The sequence below is a fragment of the Strix aluco genome, chromosome 3 (genome assembly GCF_031877795.1).
Source record: "Strix aluco isolate bStrAlu1 chromosome 3, bStrAlu1.hap1, whole genome shotgun sequence".
Lineage (NCBI taxonomy): Eukaryota > Metazoa > Chordata > Aves > Strigiformes > Strigidae > Strix > Strix aluco.
The window spans coordinates 39,820,293-39,843,125 of record NC_133933.1 but is presented as its reverse complement, the minus strand read 5'-3'; the positions used below and the strand labels follow the sequence as shown (position 1 = coordinate 39,843,125).

The 22,833-nt window shown below is 44.5% G+C and overlaps 2 protein-coding genes across 6 annotated transcripts in view; one reads left to right on the top strand and one right to left on the bottom strand.

Annotated features, from left to right (window-relative positions):
* ZNF318 (zinc finger protein 318) overlaps positions 1–15,628 on the bottom strand; it is a 27,918-nt gene extending 12,290 nt beyond the window's left edge. For both annotated transcript variants that reach the window (XR_012622456.1, XM_074818225.1), the window contains exons 1-4: positions 15,157–15,628; positions 9,416–9,561; positions 4,045–4,678; positions 1,502–2,926 (exon numbers count right to left, since the gene is read on the bottom strand). Coding sequence is in view for 1 of the 2 variants with exons in the window: in XM_074818225.1 (XP_074674326.1) it covers positions 1,502–2,926; positions 4,045–4,678; positions 9,416–9,561; positions 15,157–15,528 (2,577 nt within the window). In the remaining variant the exon portion in view is untranslated. The remainder of the gene's footprint in view (positions 1–1,501; positions 2,927–4,044; positions 4,679–9,415; positions 9,562–15,156) is intronic.
* ABCC10 (ATP binding cassette subfamily C member 10) overlaps positions 15,471–22,833 on the top strand; it is a 23,094-nt gene continuing 15,731 nt past the window's right edge. For 2 of the 4 annotated variants that reach the window (XR_012622457.1, XM_074818226.1), the window contains exon 1: positions 22,138–22,441. The gene's annotated coding sequence lies outside the window, so the exon portion shown is untranslated. Of the gene's footprint in view, positions 15,523–21,638; positions 21,971–22,137; positions 22,442–22,833 lie in introns of those variants that run through there. The other 2 variants (XM_074818227.1, XM_074818228.1) reach the window with 2 other exon arrangements.

Below are 22,833 nucleotides of genomic sequence, written 5' to 3'. Positions count from 1 at the left end.
TTAGCACAGCTACACTGAAAAAATGTCGCTAATGCAGATACGCATACATAGATGAAAAATTAGATATGAGCTGGCAATGTGCGCTTGCAGCTCAGAAAGTAAACTGTATCCTGGGCTGCACAAAAACCATGGCCAGCAGGTCAAGGGAGGTGATTCTCTGCCTCTATTCTGTTCTTGTGAGACCCCCACTTAGAGTACTGCATCCAGCTCTGGGGCCCCCAGCACAAGAAAGACATGGACCTGCTGGGGTCGTGAAAATGATTAGAGGGCTGGGACACCTCTCCTATGAAAAAAGGCTGAGAGAGTTGGGGATGCTCAGCCAGGAGAAGAGAAGGCTCTGGTGAGACCTTATTGTGGCCTTTCAGTAAAGGGGGCTTATAAGAAAGATGGAGAGAGACTTTTTACCAAGGCCTGTAGTGACCAGACAAGGGGCAATGGTTTTAAACTAAACGATGGTAGATTTAAATTGGACATAAGGAAGAAATTCTTTACAATGAGGGTGGTGAGACACTGGAACAGGTTGCCCAGATACGTTGTGGCTGCCCCCTCCCTGGAAGTGTTCAAGGCCAGGTTGGATGGGGCTTTGAGCAACCTAGTCTAGTGGAAGGTGTCCCTGCCCATGGCAGGGAAGCTGGAACTAGGTGGTCTTTAAAGGTCCCTTCCAAACCAAACCATTCTATGGTTCTATGGCCTTATTTTAACAACAAAGACTGAGTGGACACCAGTTTGAAAACTCAAACAACTTTCAGGAATCTTCCAGTCCTTTGACAGTTATGTAACTACAGTTTCCTTTTTAAAATACATTCTTCCCCATTATCATACAAACCAAGGTAACTAGAAGAGGAAAATATTAACACCCATAACCTAAACTGCTGTCAGATGCACCAAGTAAAGAAGAGTTTCCCTGAAGTTCTTCAGATTTTGTGATTCTTGTAAGAGATAATTAACACTAATGTAGAGGAAAAATTGTGTGCAACTGTGTATGACAACATCCTTTAGGATGTATTTAAGACTGTCTAATATAGATAGTATTATTGTACCCTGTACCATGTTCAGATGGAGCCTCCTGTGTTTGTGCCTCTCATCCTGCCACTGGGCACCACTGAAAAAAGCTCAGCTCCATCTTCTTTATACTGTCCCTTCAGGTGTTTATATACCTGGATACCTTCAGGTATTTCAATACTTAAAGCTCAGCAGAGTAAAGCCAAGCCGTGGCCACCATGTTTTTTCTGTAACATTTTGACTGGCCCCAAGATCTTCAACTTTGTGCTTGATTTCATCTGTTCAGCCATAACCTAAGGGTGTACAATTTGGGGGGATTTTAAACACATTTTTTAAAATTGTCGCAGAGTAATACAGACAAATGCCTGGAAACATTTAACAAAAGCAAATTTAGTCCAACTGCTTTTAAACTGGAGCTACTCAGGAAAAAAAAATGTGCACCTGAAGACAGCAATCAAGCAGTACAACATATTTTGATCTATCAGAATACATAACATACCTTCTGCTTTTGAGCTGCCCGATTTTTTTCATCCGACATCTTTTCTGTGGTATTTTTGAGAGGGTGTGAAGACAAACGAAGGGGCACTTTGGAATGGGTAGGAGTGGTAGGGACATGAACGAGCACAGAACCATCTCTTTTTAAATCAGGGACATCCTTTCCCATGGAGACTGTCTCAATCACCCGGAGGTTGGGACGCGTGGGGTTTGCTGACATGGCCATAGTAAGAAGACCATGAGCTTCTGGCAGTGTAGGATTAGGCTGCTGAGCAGGGGGGTACATGGTCCAGCCAGGGGCTGCATATGCCATATAGTGCCCATATGCATCATATCCTGGAGGAGCCATTGTGGGAGGTGGATAGTTTTGGGGCATTTGAGTGGCAGTGAACTGGGAATAGTTAGGAATTTGGTACTGGGAAACAGAAGTAGGTGTAGGCGGCAAACTAGCAGGAGTTGGTGGAACTGAAGGAATGAGAGAGACAGAAGGAAGAGGCTGTTCTGGTGCACATGGAGGTATATCCTGTCCCACTGGCTTATTCTTAGTATATTCTGGTTTCTGGACAGAGGATGCATCTTTAGACTGCTGGAAAGAGACTGGAGGTGATGCTGAGCGCTGCTGGCCCGACTCGGGAGAACGAGTGTCACTCCGGCTGCGACGCAAGTCCCAAGGATCCAGTCTGCGAGGATCTGAAGAGCGACGATCCGGAGAACGAGACGCCAGCTTTTTGCCATGAAGGCGTTCCTGGGTACGAACAGCCAGTTTTCCAATTTCAGCAACACCGATGTCAAGTCCAATGGTTTTGAGTAAGTCATGGATCTTAGCATACTCAGCATTAGGCTCTTCTAAAGGATCCAGCTTGACAGCTGGAGCAGGAGAAGGAGGTGGACTCACTTTCTGGCTTATTACCTCATTGCCACAACTTACTGGGGGCTTCTGAATGGGGAGAGATTCAGTTTTGGTGTCTTCATCCTCATCACCATAAAGAAATTTCTCTTCATCCTCAATGTCAGGAAAACTACGTCTCCTCTTTTCCTGAGCACTGACAGAATCAGCCATCATGCCCAGAATTCGGGAGAAACCACTGCCATCCTGACTGGCCCTCTCATGAGGCAGCAGGAAGTCAGTATGGCGGTCAGCAGGCTCTGACTTGGGTTCTACCTTTTCCTTGTGACTTAAGAAGTTTCCAAACTTCTCTTCAAATGTGAAAGCATCTTTGGGAGCTCCAGAAAGCGGGCTCCACTCGTATAAACCATCACGCAACTCCTTGTTTGCGGACTCCACAACAGAATCTTTGTTAAACCGTTTGAGAAAGTTCTCCACTTCAGAAGCAAAAGGAGCCATATCATTGCTCTGGGGCAAAGATGAATGACTAGAAAGAAGTGGAAGATCCTTGCTGGGAGCTGGACTGCTTGAAAAGCCTTCAGGCTGAAAGAGAGAGAAGTTACTATTTACTACAGTACCTTCTGAGGCAACTATGCACCTCACAGAACAAACAAAGGAACAGGTTAATTTCTCCTTGAGTTCATAGCTGAAGGAAGGAGTTAGAAAAGACAATATACAGTTGAAAGAGAACACAGAAGACTACAAAACAAGTTGCATAATGGTTCTGGAATGTCATGTCCAGCAATGAACACTTATCTCAGAGAATACACAAAATCACAATTATATTTCTTGTAACTTTTTTCAAGCATAAGAACTGAAACTTTTAAAATTAAACCCCCTAACGTAATTTCGGCTATGCTTTGAGTTTAATCACAGACAAATAGGATTTCAACACATTAAGACAGGTAGAAACAACTGCACTGGGGTTACTCCCAGTCATTTCTTCAGATATGCATAATTAATGTCATGTTAAAGAGGATTTCCAATAAAAGGTATAGAATGGGATCCTCAGTATTGCAGGTGAGATAAACATGTCACTGTCAAACCAACACTGATCAGTACAACAGGCAGATCAAAAGCGATGCGCTAAAATATGAGAAAAGTGGATTTATCACAGTGGTTGCAAGCCCTTATCTTCCCATTGCTCTAATTTTGAGACTCAGTTGGTATAGTTTGGGTACAAATTAAGTAGGGTTGTGGGCCTACAGTCCAAAGGGAAAAAAAAATAAGGAAATTCAAAGTTGTTTTCAGTCAGAGGTACTGAGGATGCACTCTTAAGTCTATAAAGAAACAAGAAAGAGGCCTTGTGACAGGCAGAGAGCTTTGATCAATGGACCAACTGCCTGTAGTACAAAAAGACTCAACTCCTCTATAAAAGCTGGCCCAGACCTCAGCATCCAGGGCTGAATTTCAACAAGGACATTTTATTCTGCCTCAGATTTTACATATATATGATTCTTGAATAAATGCCTTCACCATTGGAAGTTTCTAATGCAATCCTAACTCGTATAGGCCTGCAAAAAGATACCTGTCCTCTCAAAGACAGAAAAACATGAAGATCTGGCTTTTCTATTTTAGAACTCAAACTAACATTCTGTATCATGAAGTGACTGTTTTGGGAAGTAGAAACGTAGAGACAGACAGAGAGACAGAAATCGAACCTGAATAGGAGACTCTACTTCCATCTCCACTCGTTTCTTCAAAATAGATTTTTTGGGCATGGATGGGATTTCCTCAGGCCTGTATGTATACCGAGGTTCCGAAGTCTGTAGTGTGTTAGTCAAGCCAGGGATCACATAACCACTGCCTGAAACATCATGATTCAAGTTTCTACTACGCTCTTCTTCTTCTCTTTTCCTCCTTGCACGGTCAAGCTCTCGGAATTCTTCATTCAAGTATGATGGGCTTGGGCTTCTACTGCGGCTGCGGCTTCGTCTGCGATAGTTTCGTGTTCCTGATGAGAAACTCTGATGCTCTCCACTCACACCATGCATCTTCTCATCTTTTTCATACCGTGGACGCTTTATTTCTCGTCCCCTCTCTTCTGGCCTCAATGGGTAGGACGATTTCCTGAGTTTGTCACCATCTCTGTCAGACCCACGAGGCAGCTCTTCTCGACGACCATAATGTGGACTATAATCTGAACGATGGAGGAAAACATCTCGGTTGCGGTAGTCTTCATCATGTCTCATGATGAAGGGACTTGAAGGCTGATCTTCATGCGATGGGTATCTCTCAAGGCCTCGAGGACATGAGAGGCCTCTAGTGAATATTGGACCATCAGCCATATCATCCCTGTATAAGAAAAGCATAGAATAAACGTAAGTACTTGAGTCAGGGTAAACTAAGTCTTACTCCTACTCAAGAGTAAGACATTTCCAAATCTGTTTCAGAAAACATTTCCATCATTAAACAGAAGCAACGTTTTATATACTTAAAGGGCAGGGGAGAGAGGGAGACAATGGTACTATACATCCCTCCTAGGAAGTCACTTGCAAATGCAGTGACATGAACAATTCAACTCACAGTGTAGAAGGAGAACCTTGAAAAACTGATAGGATGGATTTATTTCCGTGAAGGAGAAAGACTACACGTTTTAAAAAAAAACTTACTATCATATTTCAGACCACAATCCCTTTCCTCACCTCTCCCAGCAAGACGCCAAGCTCACATTTCATATGAATTATTCAAGGTACAATTCAGTTTCACACTCGCAAATGTAACCAGATCCTCTCTTTATTCAGCTGTGGACAAGGACCACAAATTCTAGCAGCATTTTCTGTTGCAACAGATCTGTAGACTGGACTGTCACTAATCACATGAACTGCTATACCCAAAAAGCAGCACAGTTTTTGATAAGGTATCTATGAACCAGGGATAGTAAATGTAATAGTATCATTCCTTTGTGCCAGCCCCTGCACACACAGAGGACGTGCAACTGGCACACCACCAGAATAGCTAGCTAACATCTCTTGGAGTATCTTCTTTTGGACCAATTCCTACACATACCTCCAATTAGGCATACTGCTTTAACTAAGGCCTTTTTCCCCAGTCCTAAAAACTTTCCTGGGACTGTTCTTTAGATCAGGCAGAAACAAAACAAACACCAGCTGCTGTTTTTACTCATAGGTATTTCAAAAACCCAGCAAGATCCTTCAAGAATGAAAAGCAAATGTGCTCCTTAGTATGTATCATTGCCTGAATCCTCAAAAATCATCTCTCCTCCTACTAAGAAAAGTCTCTTCATAGATCTGAGAAGGAACAAATCAAGTCATGCCAGGTGAAATCTTAAAAAAACCCTGCAGATAAATTACAGCCCCAGTTTTTAAAGTCACCAGACTAAAGAATAACAGGCATAAACAGACAAGGTCTTTTTCTTCAGTATTTTCATAGTTTACACATGGATATTTAAGAACAAACCAACACAAAACTTCAATTTATCTCTAATCTGCATCATTGCAAAGCATTTCATATGTTTTTAGATGCTTTATCAGTCAAACACATCTTACAAGGCAAATATTGCATATACCAGTACCCACAGTATTAAATGGTATTTTTCCAGTTTCTAGCAAACTACACACATCCACCCCCTCCAAAAGCATGAAAATATCTAAAAAGTAGCTAGAATTAAATTTCATACATAAATTTTGCTGCTCACAGCCTACATAAAGGTATGTCTAACCCCAGTGTCCCCTTTTCTGAGAGACTGCTAAACCTACACAGGCTTCATGAACACACCTGGTGGAGTAACAGATGTATTTCACCATACACCTTCAGCTGATTTCTGTGCAAATAATTTGCATGCATGCTTGCCAGGTGTCACCTACGATTCAAATGCTCTGACTGCAGTGATAAAGCAGAAGGAGTATTTAATCCTACTTTGGAAAGAAAGGAACAGCAAACCTACCACATTTACAACTAGAAAGATGTTCCAAATACACTCTGAATGGCTAAGATGCAAATATAAAATTCAAAGATTAAATACAGGTATGAGGGAAAGGATTACTTGCCTTACAGAAATTGTAACTCTTAATATGTTTTCTGTAAATAAAGTCCATCAGAGATATGTCCCTCTTACCTGGTTTGGGTGCTTTTAGCCAGCAATGTCTACTACAGGCCATTGCATCCCTGAGAGAGGACACAAGGTGGTATCACTGTGACCATCCCAATTCCTTCACCAACACAGAATCCATGCATTACTGGAATTTGCAGTTTCCAAGAACAGACCACAGACTACATAGACATGATGCCTCAGAGAACCAGTGTAAGGTAAGTTTACTTTTTGCATATTTATTCACATACACAGAAACAGAAATAAATAATGGTATTCTGCTGTCAGCAACCAACAGGACTCCACCTTAACACACAGTATTTGAATAGGAAGTCAGATGAGCTGTTCATACTCAAGCCAACTGTCACTCTTGATATTATGCCAAAAAAATGCTATTTCAGAGCACAGCTTAACACAGACCAAGTCTCTGAAGTGATATGGTCTAATCTTTTGGATTAACCTCAGATGAAAGAATTGGTGGGATGCTCTGTATAGTTTATGCCAGCTCAGATAGTAGTAAAATGTCTTTAAAATACTGACAGAGGGATAGATGGAAGACAGGGAGAGCGATAGAATAACTGAGATTCTGGAAGACAAAGAAATACTAATCTGCTCAAGTAGAAGACTGAAGATGCTTGGGTGACCTTGAAGTCAGCAGCATTCAGTATTCTTGCTTAGACATGTGCAGGAGGCCAGCTGCCCTAGAAACTCGGGGCAAGTTCCTACAGATGTTTTAGGATGGACCTGCACGTGAACACACACCCTGAGAAATTCTCCTGAGGCATCCTGAAAAATCCACTGCTGCAGGAGAATCCAAAACTGTCTATGATTTCCATCCTTTGGTATTTTATTTCCTTCATACGCTAATGAACCTCTCTACCATTCCAAGCCCATGCAAATTACAGAGAATAACTTGGAAAAGTGATTGCCTGAAATCTCTGAGTAGTTAGCAAAAATAGCTGAGAATAACTAAATTCAGAACTATTTGCTCCAACTACTTCACAATTTGAAAGACATCTTCAGAAAACACTATTTTTTTTCTTTTTTAAATGAGATTGAGAACATACCACATGCCAAATAAGAATGCGGTATGCCCAGTATTAAACCCAATGATGATTCACAACGAGGGCTACTTTAAAGCCCCATGATAGATATAAAGTCAGTGTTCCAGTACCAGGGCAGCCTCTCAGAGGGGAAAAAAAAAATACATGGTGAAAAAATACATGATAAACAACGTCCTTAACCAAATACAAAGTGTCTTTTAAAAACAACCAAAATGGCTAAACAGGGAAGAAATTTGGAAGTCAGAAGCAGTACCTAGAAGATTTAGGAAAAGCCAAGGGATGACTAAGTTGTCACACACTTTAAGGTTCTGGACAGTGGGCACCACTCAGACAAGTGCAGCCAGCACAAAGAGACTGGACAAAAAAAAAAAAGTAAATGTTACCCCGTGGAGTTCTTGCATACCTACACTACAAAATATGGGAAGTCACGTAAAAAATGAGGTCTACATGGTCTCACTTTCTCTTATTCTGATTCATCTGTCACTTTTATACCTTCTCAGGAGTCTATTCTGACCATTTTTTTACATCCATGGGTCCTATAACAGAGATAGCAGAAGTTCTTTGTCATTTTCACTCTTACATTAAAATCAACGCCGCTGTACTCGATGTTACTTCTAACCACGCATCATAACCACAAAACAGGTCAAATATAAAACCTCACTGGAGAGAAGGAAGCAATGGAACAAACACCACCCCCCCATCCTGCATGTTCTTAATTTGCCAGAGCACTGCCAGTTCTCCTACATACCATTCCCTGCTCCTTCCAACCACTGTAGTCTCCCTGGGTATATGCACTCATATCATTCAGAAGACGGCAGGCTGCACAGGGGATTTACAATCGAACACTGATCCCAGGAGAATTGAGGTAAAGCCATAAAAGTGACAGTACTGAAAACTAAACTATCATTTGGTTTTTCGCACCTGCTGAAACTTAACCTTACACTTGAGAAAGACGGGAAATTCACTTATTCTGCTCACTTCCCTCTTTTTCTCTTGCTTTTTTTTTTTTTTCTTTTTTAACAGTTGGGGATATTTGCATCAAAAATGGAAGTTACAGTGCTTTTTTTGTGCTGGATGCTTATCGCTGACCTGAAACTGCAATTGTATGCTCTGGGGCACAAACTATGCCATCTTTAACTACACAATTCAAGACAGAAAATTATTTTATTTGCACAAAATCTTCTGATTTTACCAGATTATACCTGTTCTCCTACTGAAGGCAAGTATTTCCAAACACTATCTATTAATAGTTATACTTAACTGTTCACAGTGGTATTTTTAACATAAAAGATGTCTCTTCATTAACTGTTTGCCTCCAATTCCAATCAAGGGACCCTGTTAGAATTCTAACACTTACTTGTATGAGACTGTCTGACTACATTAACTTCCATTCTGCAGCATTTTTAAAGTCAAAATAATAATAATAAATTTTCTTTAAACGACACTAGAGCCTTCTTCAAGACTATTCTCAAAAATCAGAAAAGTAGATTACTCTTCCCAATAAATGAGGAAGTTGAAGCTTTACACTATCCATAAACAACCTTCCTTTCAGTCAGGACTAGGTAGGTTCATAAATGACAGAGAAAGGTGGCTGAAGCTGTGAAACGTCAAATGAAGCTCCTCCCTCCTGCAGTGTACTGTGTGCACTTTTAGTTTATATGGGATTTAGAAGCAGCTGACAAAAATCAGAGAAGCAATAGATGTTTAAAGCTACTATGAACACAGGCAGGGACTTCTGTTCAGGAATCCCCAGCACCACAACTTGCTGGAGGCTGGGGGAGTATTCCAGGGAAGCATCACTACATGCTTGCCCTCTTACCCTCGTTCCCTAATTAGATGTTTGGTCTCACCCACTACAGCCATTCCCACATTCTTACTGTTTCACACACTTGAATCCCCATCTGTGGAGGACCATACCTGTCACTCAGGTTATCAATTGGTGAGCCCAGTCTATCAGGCAGCCTCCTTCGCTCTGGTGTGCCAATGCAATACCGGTCATTACCAACAGTAATCCGCAAACTCTGTTCCAGTGAAGACTCAGAGCGGAGACTCGGTGAACGTCTCTGTAAATTGAAGAAAGAGTGCAAGCCCATCAATCAGGGAACTTTAATCTCAGCTACAGAAAGGCAAGTGACTCTGCTCTGCTTAATATATGAGACTTGGGGTGGATGGATCAATTAAAAAAATCAGACTAGAAGAACAAATGTTCCAAATATTTCAACTGGTTTTAGTTACTAAAGAAAGGGGAGGTTATTAACTGCATTTCATTTTTCATCCTAGCTGCCAATAACATGCTCTGTATTTACATTATCCAGAAGGGAAATTTTCAACACAAAAATACATTTCATAAAGCACCATTTTGGAATGTGGAAAAACAGAGAGAAGTTCAAGAAGTCCCAGATTTGCTGCTGTCCTCCTTTCTTTGTAGAGGAGAAGCAGCTAAACAAACATTGCATAAAAAACAGTGCCAGGAATTTCTTAATAAAAGTGTCTGGATTTCTGGCGCTTTCCAGCTTTAGTAACAACACGAACCAAAGTATAAAACAGTGTAAACAAAGATTTTCCTAGCAGTGATGTTTTCGAAAGTTTTCCTCACCTCATGCTGCTTCCAGCAGATAAGCGCAACATAACGCTAAAAACACCAGTGACTATAGAAACACTTTCTATAGTAGAATTCCCACTATCATTATTTATTATTGATAGAGCTAGACCAGAGCTAAGTAAAGTTGCCTTTGAAAAAACTACAGCAGAGAAGGCCTGAGCTAACTGCCTCTGCACAGACCTTCCCTTGGACACATACTCAGTACAGAACATGTCATTACTGGCAGGTTATGCTCAACTAATTACACCTCACATCATTCTAGAATATGGCACTAGAATACAGGTGTCCTGGTTTCAGCTAGGATAGAGTTAATTTTTCTTCTTAGTAGCTAGAATAGTGCTGTGTTTTAGATTCATTATGGGATTTGGTATGAGAAGAATGCTGATAATACACTGCTGTTTTCAGTTGTTGCTAAGAGATCAAGGACTCTCCAATTCCCCATGTCCTGCCTGTGTGCAGGTGTACAAGAAGCTGGGAGGGAGCCTGGCCAGAGCACCGGACCCAAATTAGCCAATGAAATATTCCATATCATGCAATGTCATGCTCAGTATATAAAGGGGTGGCCGGGAAGGAGGGGGTTCTCTCTCGCTTCTGCGATTGCGATTGGGGGATCTTGGTATTTTGGGATCACTAGCCGGGCACAGGCTGGGTATCAGTCGGCAGGCGGTAAGCAATCGCATTGTGCATTACCTGTTTATACTTTCTATTATTGTTATTGGTTTACTTTATTACAATTATTAAACTGTTTTTATCTCAACCTAATGAGTCTCCCTTTACCCCTCCAATTCCGCTTCCCATCCCCTGAGTGGGGGGAGGGTGAGGCAAGTGGCTATGTGTGTTTGGCTGCTGGCCAAACCATGACAACAGGAATGATCAAAGTAAGGGGAGTTCCATAAGAAACATGAGACTGCTTGGAGATGGAGATACCTGATTTACTTTTTTAAACCAACATGGTTTAGATTCTGCCTAACAGGAAGCAATGAAACAGCTTCAGTTCTGCCAAACCAGTCATGCACTGCATATTGCTTTCACCGCTGAAAACTGCAGTAGCAAGCAGCAGGTGCACTATGTTGTCTGCATCCACCCTGAGAAGATGCAGCAGATTCAGCTCAATCCTCCAAGAGACCAAAAGAAGAACAGTACATAACCTCCAACAAGAAAGCAAAAGAATTCCCTCACAAATTTGCCTGTACTTGCAGTACAAATGTGCCCTGGAATCCACTGGGCACATAACCTTGTCAACATATTAATGATTTCTGGTTTGCTCCACTAATCTGAACCCCAGCATTTCTCAGAACACATTTTAATTACTTTCTAAGGCCAACTGTGTTGCATAGCACAATATGATCCTGCAACAGCCTGGCTGAGATAGAACATATAGAACGTGCATGCTGAAGGCTCACTGGTGCCCAGTATAACACTGAATTTTGAGGGCTGCCTCAAGAAGAGATTATCTTGAAGGGCATCTTCTTGCCATCGAGACTGTTGGCAAGTTGGGCACATACGTGACAACCATCTCCAGGAACTGGAGACAGAAAAGTGATGATTACATCTCAGAACAAACTTCTGGGCAAAGGAAAGAAAGAGTTTACACTTACAAAGTTTGGGATTTTAGGATTGCCTGTGACCACCATACAGACTGTGCAAAGACAGCAGTTATGGTGGTACATATTTGAACTTTACAATTATTTTTTTTCAGTTTGAGAAATTCCAATTTTAACAGCTTTTTCATTTGGAGCACTGAACACCACCACTAGTCATTCCTATCTATACACTGCACTGCATTTTCCTCCCTTCCTGTTCTGGCACCTAAATTGCAGTTATCATTGCCAGATTATTGCACAGGTAGCATACCAGCTCTTCATTTCTTCTTTCTCTGTTGACCCAACGTGCTCCAGTCCTCTAATTTCAGCCAATTTTCTTACAAGAAAGCAAAGAAGCTGAGAGAAACTATAAAAACAAAGCACACAGGTCGGCAGGGACAAATAAAAGCAGCACGTGTCAGTCTTGCAAGAGCAAATAAAGTCCGCCAAAATCTCTCACTGTACAACCCTGACCTTCCTCTCCTCCATTACATTTTTCAATACTCACCCCAAACCTTTGCTGTCACTCCATTCTCCTCCAATTTCCACAAAGTTTTCCCCAGCTGCTAAGACACTAACACCATCCGTGCCTACAATGTCCAATACACAGCTCCACCAGCAGTCAGCATCCCAGTTATGCATGAGAAAATGGCTAATGATGCTCATAACCTGGGAATGCATACACTCCATCTCAAAAAAAAAAAATCAAAAAACAACTCCCAGAATCAAGAAAAGGGACTAAGAAATCTCTAAGACTGCTCCTTCCATACTCCAATTCATATGACGAGCAGGGACAATAACTTAGAGCTTTTTCTGCATTTCAACCCCATGCCCTTACCCCATCAGTGTCTTCATTCCACATCCTGTATCTTCCACTTTACACATATACTCTCCTATTTCAAGCCCTCCTTCTTTCTGTCTCAATTCATCTCCTTTCAGTGACAGCTCCAAAATGCCATTTATTCACACATTTGTGTAACTTTCTACATTTTCAGACTTTGTATCTTCAAACTTCTGGAGAGGGGGTCTTAACACATATAAATCTGAAAACTTTATTAAAACTTTACCCGATCATGCTGACCCAACATATCTGCTGTCTGCTTTGTTTTGACCACACTTAGATCCACTGTTTGGAAAACATCAGCATAATCCCAGCTTTTATCTTTCTCTAATTCTAATTTTGTAAAGAGTACTTCTAAAAAGTAAAATCAACTGTATACGTATTTTATGCTGTGTTGGTCAAACACCTGGACAAAAACTTCCATGGAAAAAATGTACATAATATATACTCTAAATATTACTTACACTGGGCTTTAGCATATGCAAGAGACAGCACAATACACGTTAAAGGGCTATATTTAATTGCCTCAAGATCCCTCTTATTGTGAGAGCTTCCTCCTAGAGAAAGGTTAAATGCAGTAATATTCTCGTAAATAAAGAAAAAATCTATTTGGCTTAGCAGTTCAGCACTAGTTAACTCGCTAAAACCTAATTTCTAGGATTAATAATTTTTCAATCCTTCTCTGAAATTAGAATAGGCAAGAAAAACATCAAGAATCTGCAACAATTTGCCAAAATGACTACTGTAACTTGAACCAGAAGGCTGGCTCAAGAGTGGAAGAATAAGACTGGAAGAATAGCATTTGTCAAGAATAATGTTTGTGTGAAGTGGGGGGTTTTGGTGGCTTTTTTTTTTCCCCCTAAAGGGAAAGTGGAACACTTCCAGTCAAAAAGTCCTAGTTCAAATTCCTCCAAGTCTGAACCACCAACACATTTGCCATTGAAGGTTTTGTTACAGCCAGCATAGGTTCAGAGCCTACCATGGATACAATGAAATGGCAGACCGAATGATGGTGAAGTCCGTGTAAGAAAGTTCTGCTCCTGTATCCCAGTTTGTCATTCCTCAAGTTGTGACCATGTAACTGTCAATTGAGCCACGACACGAACAGACACGAATCAGATTAAAAATTATCTCCTTTAAAAAAGTTACTTATTTTGAATCTGGGCCTTAATAGCAATGTAATTTGCAGGGCAGACAACTTATAGGACTGAGATAATGGTGAAATACAGCCTAAAACCAAATGGTTCTCGGCCTAGCTTGGTTTAACTGTCAAATACAACATTATCTTCCCCTACCTCCAGGACAGCTCACCTTTAAATAACAAATAGCACCAATAGCTGAATTTTAACTCCACTACAATCACCTGTGATCTCTTCTACGGCTCCAGCTCCAAAGAAATCCAGTAAGAACCAGTACTGCCATCAGAAAGAGCAATCCCCATTCTCTCTTGGGGTTCCATTATGCAATGAATAATTGCAGACAATATATTTTTGTTGGATCAGCCATATCATTTCCTCAAATCGGCTCATCCTGCAACTTCACAACTACAAGTGTGAGCACAAGGGAGGGGGGCAGAACAGACTGCACAACGGGAGGAAAAAGCAAGTGTACCTTTCTTTTTAATTGTACATGTGCTGGATTGAGTGATCACAGAACCATAGTCTAAAATATCCCAGTATGAAAATCTCTTCTTTCAGCAAACACTCGGTGCATCTACTACATACCGTAGGTAACAGTAACCAGACAAGACAATCACTGCACCAAGGAGTAACAAGAGAAAACCCAAGTAAGTGAATGCCACTCGCTCAAAAAAAAATAGTACAGCTATACACTTTGGTTTAGCGTGAAGGCGTCCACATCCACGATGGTATCACTTTGGACGCCAAACCAGAGTTTCACGTGCCCAAATCAGATCTTGCCAAGACAGAGTGAGAAGACTGGAACACCTTGTACACAGCTCCAACTACAAAGTACTACCTATCAACGAATACCTCTCCAAGATACAAATCTGTAACAGAGTCTGCTTTGTACGCCCATGAGAGCAGTAAGAACTCAGACAAAGTACTCATTCAACATCCTATTAAAAAAGTTATCTTCCCATAAATTAAACTGTATTTGTACAATAACACAAACCACATTAAATGGAGGAAAGCGACGAGTTACATCCTTTGCCTTAGCAAAAGATAGCATCGTTTTTGAGCCTTATCTAAAATGGCTCTAACCGATAAGAGAGAAATAAAAACGTAACGGAAATTAAAGGAAAAACAGTATTTAAAATGGAAATTGGTGATTTTAATTTCTTCTGCCATTTGGCTCTCTAAGGAACAGGGGGAAAATCGCCCTTCTCCCTCCGCACAGCGAGAGCCCGGGGCCGGTGCAATTCCGCAAGGACCCCGCGGCGCCAAGTTTGGGGCCCTCGCCCCGCTGCTCCCCGCTCCGCCGGCGGCGACACGGGCTGCCCCCAGGGCCCAGCCGGCGGGTCGGGGTACCGCTGAGGGGAGGCCGGTGCCGGGAGGGAAACGCCCGCCATCGCCGGGGGCCGCGGAGGCGGTGGGGACCCCCCGCGGCCTGACAGCCCCGAGGGAAGGGGCGAGCCCCGCACAGAGACCCCTCAGCGCACGAAAGTAGTTACCCGGCTGCTGCTGCCGTCTCCGTGCTCGCTCCCCCGGCGGCCCCGGGTCCCCCCGGGCCCCGGTCCTCCCGGCGGCGATGGCAGTCTCCTGCTGCGGTGCGGCGACGGGGATCGGCGGGAGACGCCGCGGTGGCCCGACGGGGAGCGGTGGCGGCGCGGCGGGGGACGGGGCGAAGCGGTACGCGGCGGCGAGGCGGCGGCGGCGGCGGCGGCAGCGGCGGCGGGCGGCGGCATGGGAGGCCGGCCGCGGCCTGGCCCCGGCCCTGACGTGCTGGAGCGGGAGGTGCGAGACCCCGACGAGCTGCCCTCTTTCAGCCGGTGGGAGGAAGACGAGGACGAGGGGCCGGAGCGGCCGCTGCTGGAGCGGTACATGATGGCGCCGGCGGCCCGGGGGTCCCGACGGCCTGCGCGGGCGCCCCAGCTCCAATGACCCGGCCCCCCCCCTCCACGGCTGCCCCCCTCTGCCCCCCGCGCGTGCGCGCCGCCAGCCGCCCTTGCGCGCGCTCCCGAGCCAGGCACCCCCGGGCCCGGCGGGGGAGGGGGGGGGCGGGGTGAGCCCAGGCCGGGGAGGGGGCGGGGAGCGGGAGGCGTTGCTTGGGGGACGCCCGCACAAAATGGCGGCCGCCGGGCCCTCGTCACGTGTGGCGGGGCGGGCTGCAGCTCGTGCGGAGGCGGGTGCTGTGGCCATGCTCGGTGGTGCGGGACGCCACTTCCTTCCTTTCTTCCGCTGCTGGTTCCCGGCGGCCGTGAGGGGGACACGCTCCGCCGCGCTCTCCTGTTTGCCTCTCCTCAGGGGCTTCCCGCCGCGCCGCCCTTCTCAGCCCTCCCGGTCGGGAGGGAGGGCGGGGAAGGAAGGCGGTGGGGAGGAAGAGAGGGAGCTTCGCCTGGGAGGCCGGGGCGGGGAGGGCTTCCCTCTCACGGGCGCTATGGGGAGGTGGGCTTCCCTCTCACGGACGCTGAGGGGCGGGCTGTGAGGCAGTAGGCCTCAGTCGGACCTTGCCACAGCTTGGTGTGCCTGTGGTGGCCGTAGCTTTTAGGTTGAAGCCAAAAGCAAAAGGGCTTTGGTTTTTTACCCCTGCACTGTGCCGTTTTGCTCGTCGGTATGGGTGTTGTCCTTCAGTAGAAGTGTGTTCAAGAGCAATCCTTGGCTGGTTGGTGAGGTGAGGCTGAGCCTTCAGCTCAGAAAATTTCTGAACAAATTCTGCAGTGACTGCCAGGAGCTGGGATGACATGATAGGGAGAAATCTCTTCCCGCCTCCCTCTCACCTGAGCACCAGCTACCGACCATGCTTAGTGCAGGCAAGTGAGTATGACAGTTTCGATTCTCATAAGTGAAGCATGAAACGTTTCTCTTATTTCATGCTGGGGGCTGTGTGGTGAGGAGGAGAAAGACCCTTTTTTTCAATTAACTGAAATGGGCTAGCAGTAGGAAGAAATGAATGCAGGTAAATTAAGGTTATGATAAAATTCTCCATTTCCCAAATTCCTCAGGCTTTATATCTTGTTTAGAAACTGGGAGAAGTTTCATGCATTGTGTTTTATTATTAGCTAGATGACATGTGAAGGCTTGTATTTGAAGACCCCAACAATTTTTGCAGACTTGGATGAAATTCTGCCTGTGGCTTTTGGGAACGTGTTTGCTAGAACATAACACACCACTTGAAGCGTACTACTTACAGCAGTGGCAACAAAGAGCAGCAGGCTGATGGGTGGGGGTCTGTCTGATGCTATAATAAGGTATTTCTGCTGGGAGTGGTTGAGTACAGTTGTATATTAAAACTAACAACCCCACCTTGACATTTTCTGAGTGAGTGCACCACTACACAGGCTCAGGAAATATGCTCAGTTATGCCAATCATCAAAATAAGCACAAACTATATAAAGACTATCTTATTTTCCGTTACCATTGTCCACTCCTCCCCCTCCTCTCCTAAGGTTAATAATGTTTATCTGTGACCTTAATTCAATTATAAGTATCCTGGGATAAGAATTTCATCTTTGAAGATGCTCATCAGACTGTGGATCTGCTTCTGGTGGGAGCAAAACACAATGACAGTGGAGGCAATGGATATTCAACCTGTTCCAAATAACTACCCTAAGCAGCAGACTTGGTGACACTCGGAGAGGCACAGAGCTGTGCTTTATGATCACTACAAAACTGATGCGTACATAGAAATTTCCCCTCTGGCTTTGTATTGTAGATCACGTCCAAGTTTATCACTATAAGGCATATACCATTATCCCAAATGTGTTGTTTCTCAATTAAAAGGAAAACCATGTTTTCATGCATTAGTGTCAGGTGTCTGTGTCAAGTGCTCAGTTTCACCAACTGAATTAAATAAAAACATCCCAGCAAGAGGGAGAAAATGGATTTATTTGGTTTTGGACATCTCTTCTATGCTGTTGCTTTATTTACATCAGCTTTTTAAAAAAATGGTTTTAAACCACAGTTTGGTTTTAAAAGTCAAGAGTAAAAAGCCACAAACCCAAGAAACCCAGCAAATTTTTTCTTTCTGGCAGTTTCATATAGTTATGTATATAATACCTAAAAGCTTTGCAAAATGCCAGAACATTAAAATATTTTCTAACTCCTTTTTGCCTTGTATCCAAATGAGGTCAACGGACGTCCTGGTGGTTTCTGGTGATAGATTTCAGTGGCATTTGGAAGGTGAAGGAATCCAGATACCAATAACTAATCAGAAAGCTCGTTAAAATGTCTAACCTGTGCACCAGTAAGTAACCTGCTCAAGGGAGGAAGGGTAAAAAAAAAAAAAAGACAGTTTATATGTTGCGGTGTTAAAAGAGTTCAGAAGAGAAAGATTATGTTTGTTAGAGAAAAATACTTGACTGACTAGTGCTCACTAGCATTTTGCAGCACCCTGTCATCTTACTGAGCATCACTTTACAATTACAATTTATAAACTCATTCAGTACTAGCTGTAGTGTCATCTTTTAATCACATGCCTTACTAAGTTAAGTTTTTAAAGGGACTGAGCACCCGTAGTGGGATTCAGATAAATTATTCCTAAAATCAGTACTGAAATTTCAGCCCAATGGTGCAGAGCAAATTGAGAGTTTTCACATCTTTGCAAGAGGAAGCACTACAACTTGTCTCGGGGATTGAAGAAGCCAGGCAAGGTCCTTACCTGCTTTGCAGAGGCTTTTGTAATACTCCTGTGAATGATGCTCCTGACTCTCACTGGACAAAGGTGCCAGTCAGTCTCCTCTGCTACAAGTTCAGCTCCCAAATGCCTCTTTGGAATTCCAGAGCTCATCATTGAACTTGCAATTAGCTGCTGCTTGTAGAGATTTTAGCTAATTGGATGGTGAGGGCAATGTTGGGGTAATAAGGTGTCTCTGAATTCTCGTTAGGCCTCAAATAAGTAAGTCACAGGAGCAGAAGCAAACAACACTGAGAAAGAAAACAGACTGAGAAGAGCTAGCAGTAGCTTGGTATGAACAAGTAAACAGAAACCAGAATTGAATTCAGGTTGGACCGTTAGGTTAAAAAGCAGTACTGTAACAGAAAAAAACATAAGCCCTTAATTGTCATTTTTTACCTTCTTATGTCTGAGCCAAGACTAGATCCAGGGGCCTGAGATAACCGTGCAGCACTCCTTCCAGTGTTAAATAGCTAAGCTACTAGTAAGAACAAAGACAATTTCTGTGTTTTTATGACAGAATAAGTGTTCTTGTGAGAAGGTGCATGGAAGGTACTCTTCTGTCTTCTGAACTTTGCATTAATTTTTTTCCTGGAAAAAAGGGCAAAATATGTATGTTGTGTCTTCAGTTCCAGCCAAAGCAGCCTGTTCATGAAAAATTTCAGACTGAGCCAAGTAATCAAGCCTTCCTCAATTATGACGTTGTGGAATTTGAGGATGGTTCAGCTGATAGCAGAGCCCTGGCTGGAGCACAGAAAACGCATCCAAACAGACAATTGCTTTCAGAGATTTTACATCTATAATTACAAGGTTGATATTTCTGAATGTAAGGCTTGTCTAGGCTGGCTTCTCTTTCAGCCCAGTATTTACTTGTAGCTGGGAAGTGTTATGGGCATGCAGCCTGCACTAGTTCCCTGACTCCAAATCCTGGGAGGGGTATTAAGTAATCTGTTACAAAATAAGGTGGGCAGTCTCCCTTTGCCAGACAACTCTTCCTCACTGTGGGTATATCAATCTAGAGCATTAAAAAACTCTGGATAATAATAAAATCTGGCCTGCATTGGCCTGTGGGGGTGGATTAAATTAAACCTGATGTTGGGTGTTTTTTTTTCAATTTTGAATGCTCTGATTTTTTGATAACTGTCAGGTGTATGATTATTTTTAGTGTGCAAGGTACTTTTTAAGCAATATACTCACAAGCCTGTACTCCACATGGCGCATATCTTAAATCAGTCAATGTCACAGGTAGCAATATTCAGGAAGAGGGCAAATAGCCAAAAGGAGGAATGTCTGTTCAGATTCCTGCTGTGCTCCTGTTTAAATGTACTTATGCAGAACAGGTGCCAGTGATTTCAGATCAGTTAGGGTGGATTGCTGTTCTCCTAGGGTGTTTTTTTTTAAATACCCTTTATGTTTGTCTTTGCATGTGAGTAGATAATGCTGTCTGGAGCAAAAAGGGATCTGTGGCATCTGAAAGCTCTCCATCTTTCAGCTGAAGTGGAAAAGTTCATGGTTTTGAACATGAAGAGAGGTTAGGAGAGATGAGCAAGCAGAATGCAGCACATGCAAAAGCAGGAGGCTAGAATGCAATGTGGCTGAAATAGAAAAGCTCTGAGAGTGATTAGCTCAAGAAAGAGGATGGTCTTTGCCCTGATATCTGAGAACTTCTCTGGTATCTTAAGTTAGGAGAAGTGGTTGTTTGGTTGGGTTTGGTCTGGTTTTCTGTTTTTTGGGGGTTTTTTTGTTTTTTCATTTGGAAATAAACAAGACATCAGAACCACAAAATCTGAAAGTTTCACTTGTGTGCAGCTCATGCTGCAGCCTCACATATCCCCTGATGCTGTCTTGAGAGTTTGCAGCTTTCACAGCATTTTTTTGAAGGGAAGCTTCCTTGAGCAGAGAAGACATAAAACTTATTATCAAGGCCTCTACAGCAAAGCTTATTCTAGAAACATTTGGACAACCTGTGGGGGAGAGAGCAGACTGGCCACATACACACAGCATACCGCATCAGATAGCTTGGTCATGAAAGGGGAGCCTTGCAACTCTGATGGACAGGCAAAGATTACTTTCACAGCTGTGAGAAATCAGCATCCTCAGACACAACAATTAAACAAGAATATATATAGAGAGAGGACTTTAAGAAAACTGCACTCTTGTCCTGTCCTTTTCAAGGAAACTATGATTAGAGGGTACTGTGGCCTGCAAGCTCTTGCTGTTATCTCTGCTGTTACACACTCCATCAGCCAGATCCCTCTGTTTTCTCAGGAATGTTACTGATATTTTCCTTCCTCAGCACCCCACCGATAACACTTCTAAGCTCAGAACACACTTTATGTACCTCTGATGAGCTGCATGTTGAAAGTAAATCTTGCTACCTGTGATGAATTATTTATAGGGACACACTAATTTTCCTTAGCAAGAAAGAGTACTGAAGGGAGGGTTTGGGAAAGTGAAGTATCCAGAGCATCTGCTATAAAAATTTACCGCACGCTCCTGTTCCTGTAGAACAGTCTGGAGGGGATGCAGCTGGATGTCCTCCTGGGTTAATTTTCTCTCAGCTGGAAAGCTGAGCGCTCACCCGCCAGTGCAATGTGCTCTTGTAGTAAAGACCGAATGTCCTGTTTGGGGATGCTGCTTGCATGTGTGTGTTTATGCTCTGGGCAAACATAGTCACTGTGCACAATACAGGTAAAACTGAGTGGTTTTGTTTACCTTGTGTTATTCAGATGATTGTATTAGGTTAACATAATGATCTTGCTTTGTATGGCTGTTACTGTGCTAGGAGAGCTCGGCCTCTTCAGCTATGCTAATCTATTGTTGGCAGAGCGCTCTTGCAGTAATGTCATCTGCTACAAAAGCGCTTTTATACCCGTAAAAGTACTGCCTGGGCTATACCTGCCAGTGCTGACTTCTGGATGCCCAGTGGTGCATAAATATTCCTGTGCTGGTTGACACAGCTACACTGCAAGTCTGTCACATGTGTCTGGTGTGTGTTGGTACGGAAACATTCACGGAGTGCCAGGCGCTGTGGGCCAAATATGATAGGAGAAGGAGGGGAGGGATAAAGATGATCACCAGGAAGGAACTAGAAGAATTTTGAGGAAAATCACGTTTGTTTGTGACCGGGGACTGATTTTTAGTTTCTTTTTAACTAGAAGATAAACGTCTGAACTAGCTGCTCGTGTTTCATTCATTTGCTTCTTCTCCTTATCTCAGCCTCACGTTTTTGACCAAATCCCTGAACGCCCTTGGGTTCGCCACCTCCCTGCCGGCGGACGGCACTTCAAAAGGCAGCTGAGCTGGAGCTGCGTGGGAAGAGGCGACAACCGCTCCCAAGCGCAGGGCCCGTGTGCGCCTCCCCCGCTGCCTGCGGCCGGGCCTCGGGCCTGGGCCGCCGCCGGGGGGCCTGGCGCTCCCGCCTCCGAGCGGCCTCCCTGGTCCAGATCGCCCGGTTTGACTCGCGCTCTCACTGCGCTGCCCGCCGGCTGGCACTCGGCCCCGGTCCTACAACGCCTTCCCCCGGTCTCCTGCCTGGGCCGCTCGGCACCCCCGCGGCCCGGCCTGGCCCGGGGCTGCAGCGCGTCCTCCCGCCCCGCAGAGGGCGCCCCTGCGCCCTCACCGCCCCTACGACCGGGGCGGGGCGAACTGAGGTACGGCGGGGGGCGGGGGTCAAAGGTCGCCGTGCGGCGGGAACGGGGCGGGGGGGAGGTGGCGGTGCCGCTGCACGTCGCCCCGGTGGGAGTGGCCGGGGGGGCCGGGGGGTCCCGCCCGCTGCAGGCCACGTGCCGGGTGCTCCGCCTGCCCCTTGGCCCAGAGAGGCCGTCCCCAGGGCTGTACCGGCGCAGGCCGGGGGCACTGCCATGACAGGGCCCGGTCCCGGTCCCCTGGCTCTGGCGCTGCGGTGGTCCGTTACTGCCCGGCGAGCTCGGTCCTGCGCGCAGCCTCTGGCTGGAGATGGGGCTAGCTGGTGCAGACAGAAATGGCTGTAAAGTCGAGGCGTGCTCCAGGCCGGGGGGCGGCACACGACCCCCGACTCCTGCTCGTGCCCTTGTCCGGTGTAGCTTGGAGGTACCGGCTGCTTTTCTGGATGGACACCAGCGGCCTCCCCTGTGATCTGAAGGGTGTGTAATGTTACACGCTGTCTTAAGGAGTACCATTGTGGGAATTGTTTTGAAGATGGAAATAGATTATTAAGCAGCTCAGAGTATTTTTCAGAGTGATCAGTGGGAAGGCAAATGCTTCCTGCTGTTAGTTTCAAAGGGTAAACTGGCCATGTGAAAAAATCAGCCTGGAAATAAGCAAAAAGCTTCAAATTCCCAGAGCATTGAGGTCCCAGAGTGTCTTGAGGGGGCAATCAACATAATTTTAAACTGGAGCTTAATCATTTTGTAAAGTAGGTGATATGATAGCAAGTGCACAATAACAGAGCCTGGACTGCGTGACCCAGGAAGTTACTTTTAGCCCTATGTTCATTTCTTATCACAGTCCACCTTGGACTGGGGCTGTACTTTTT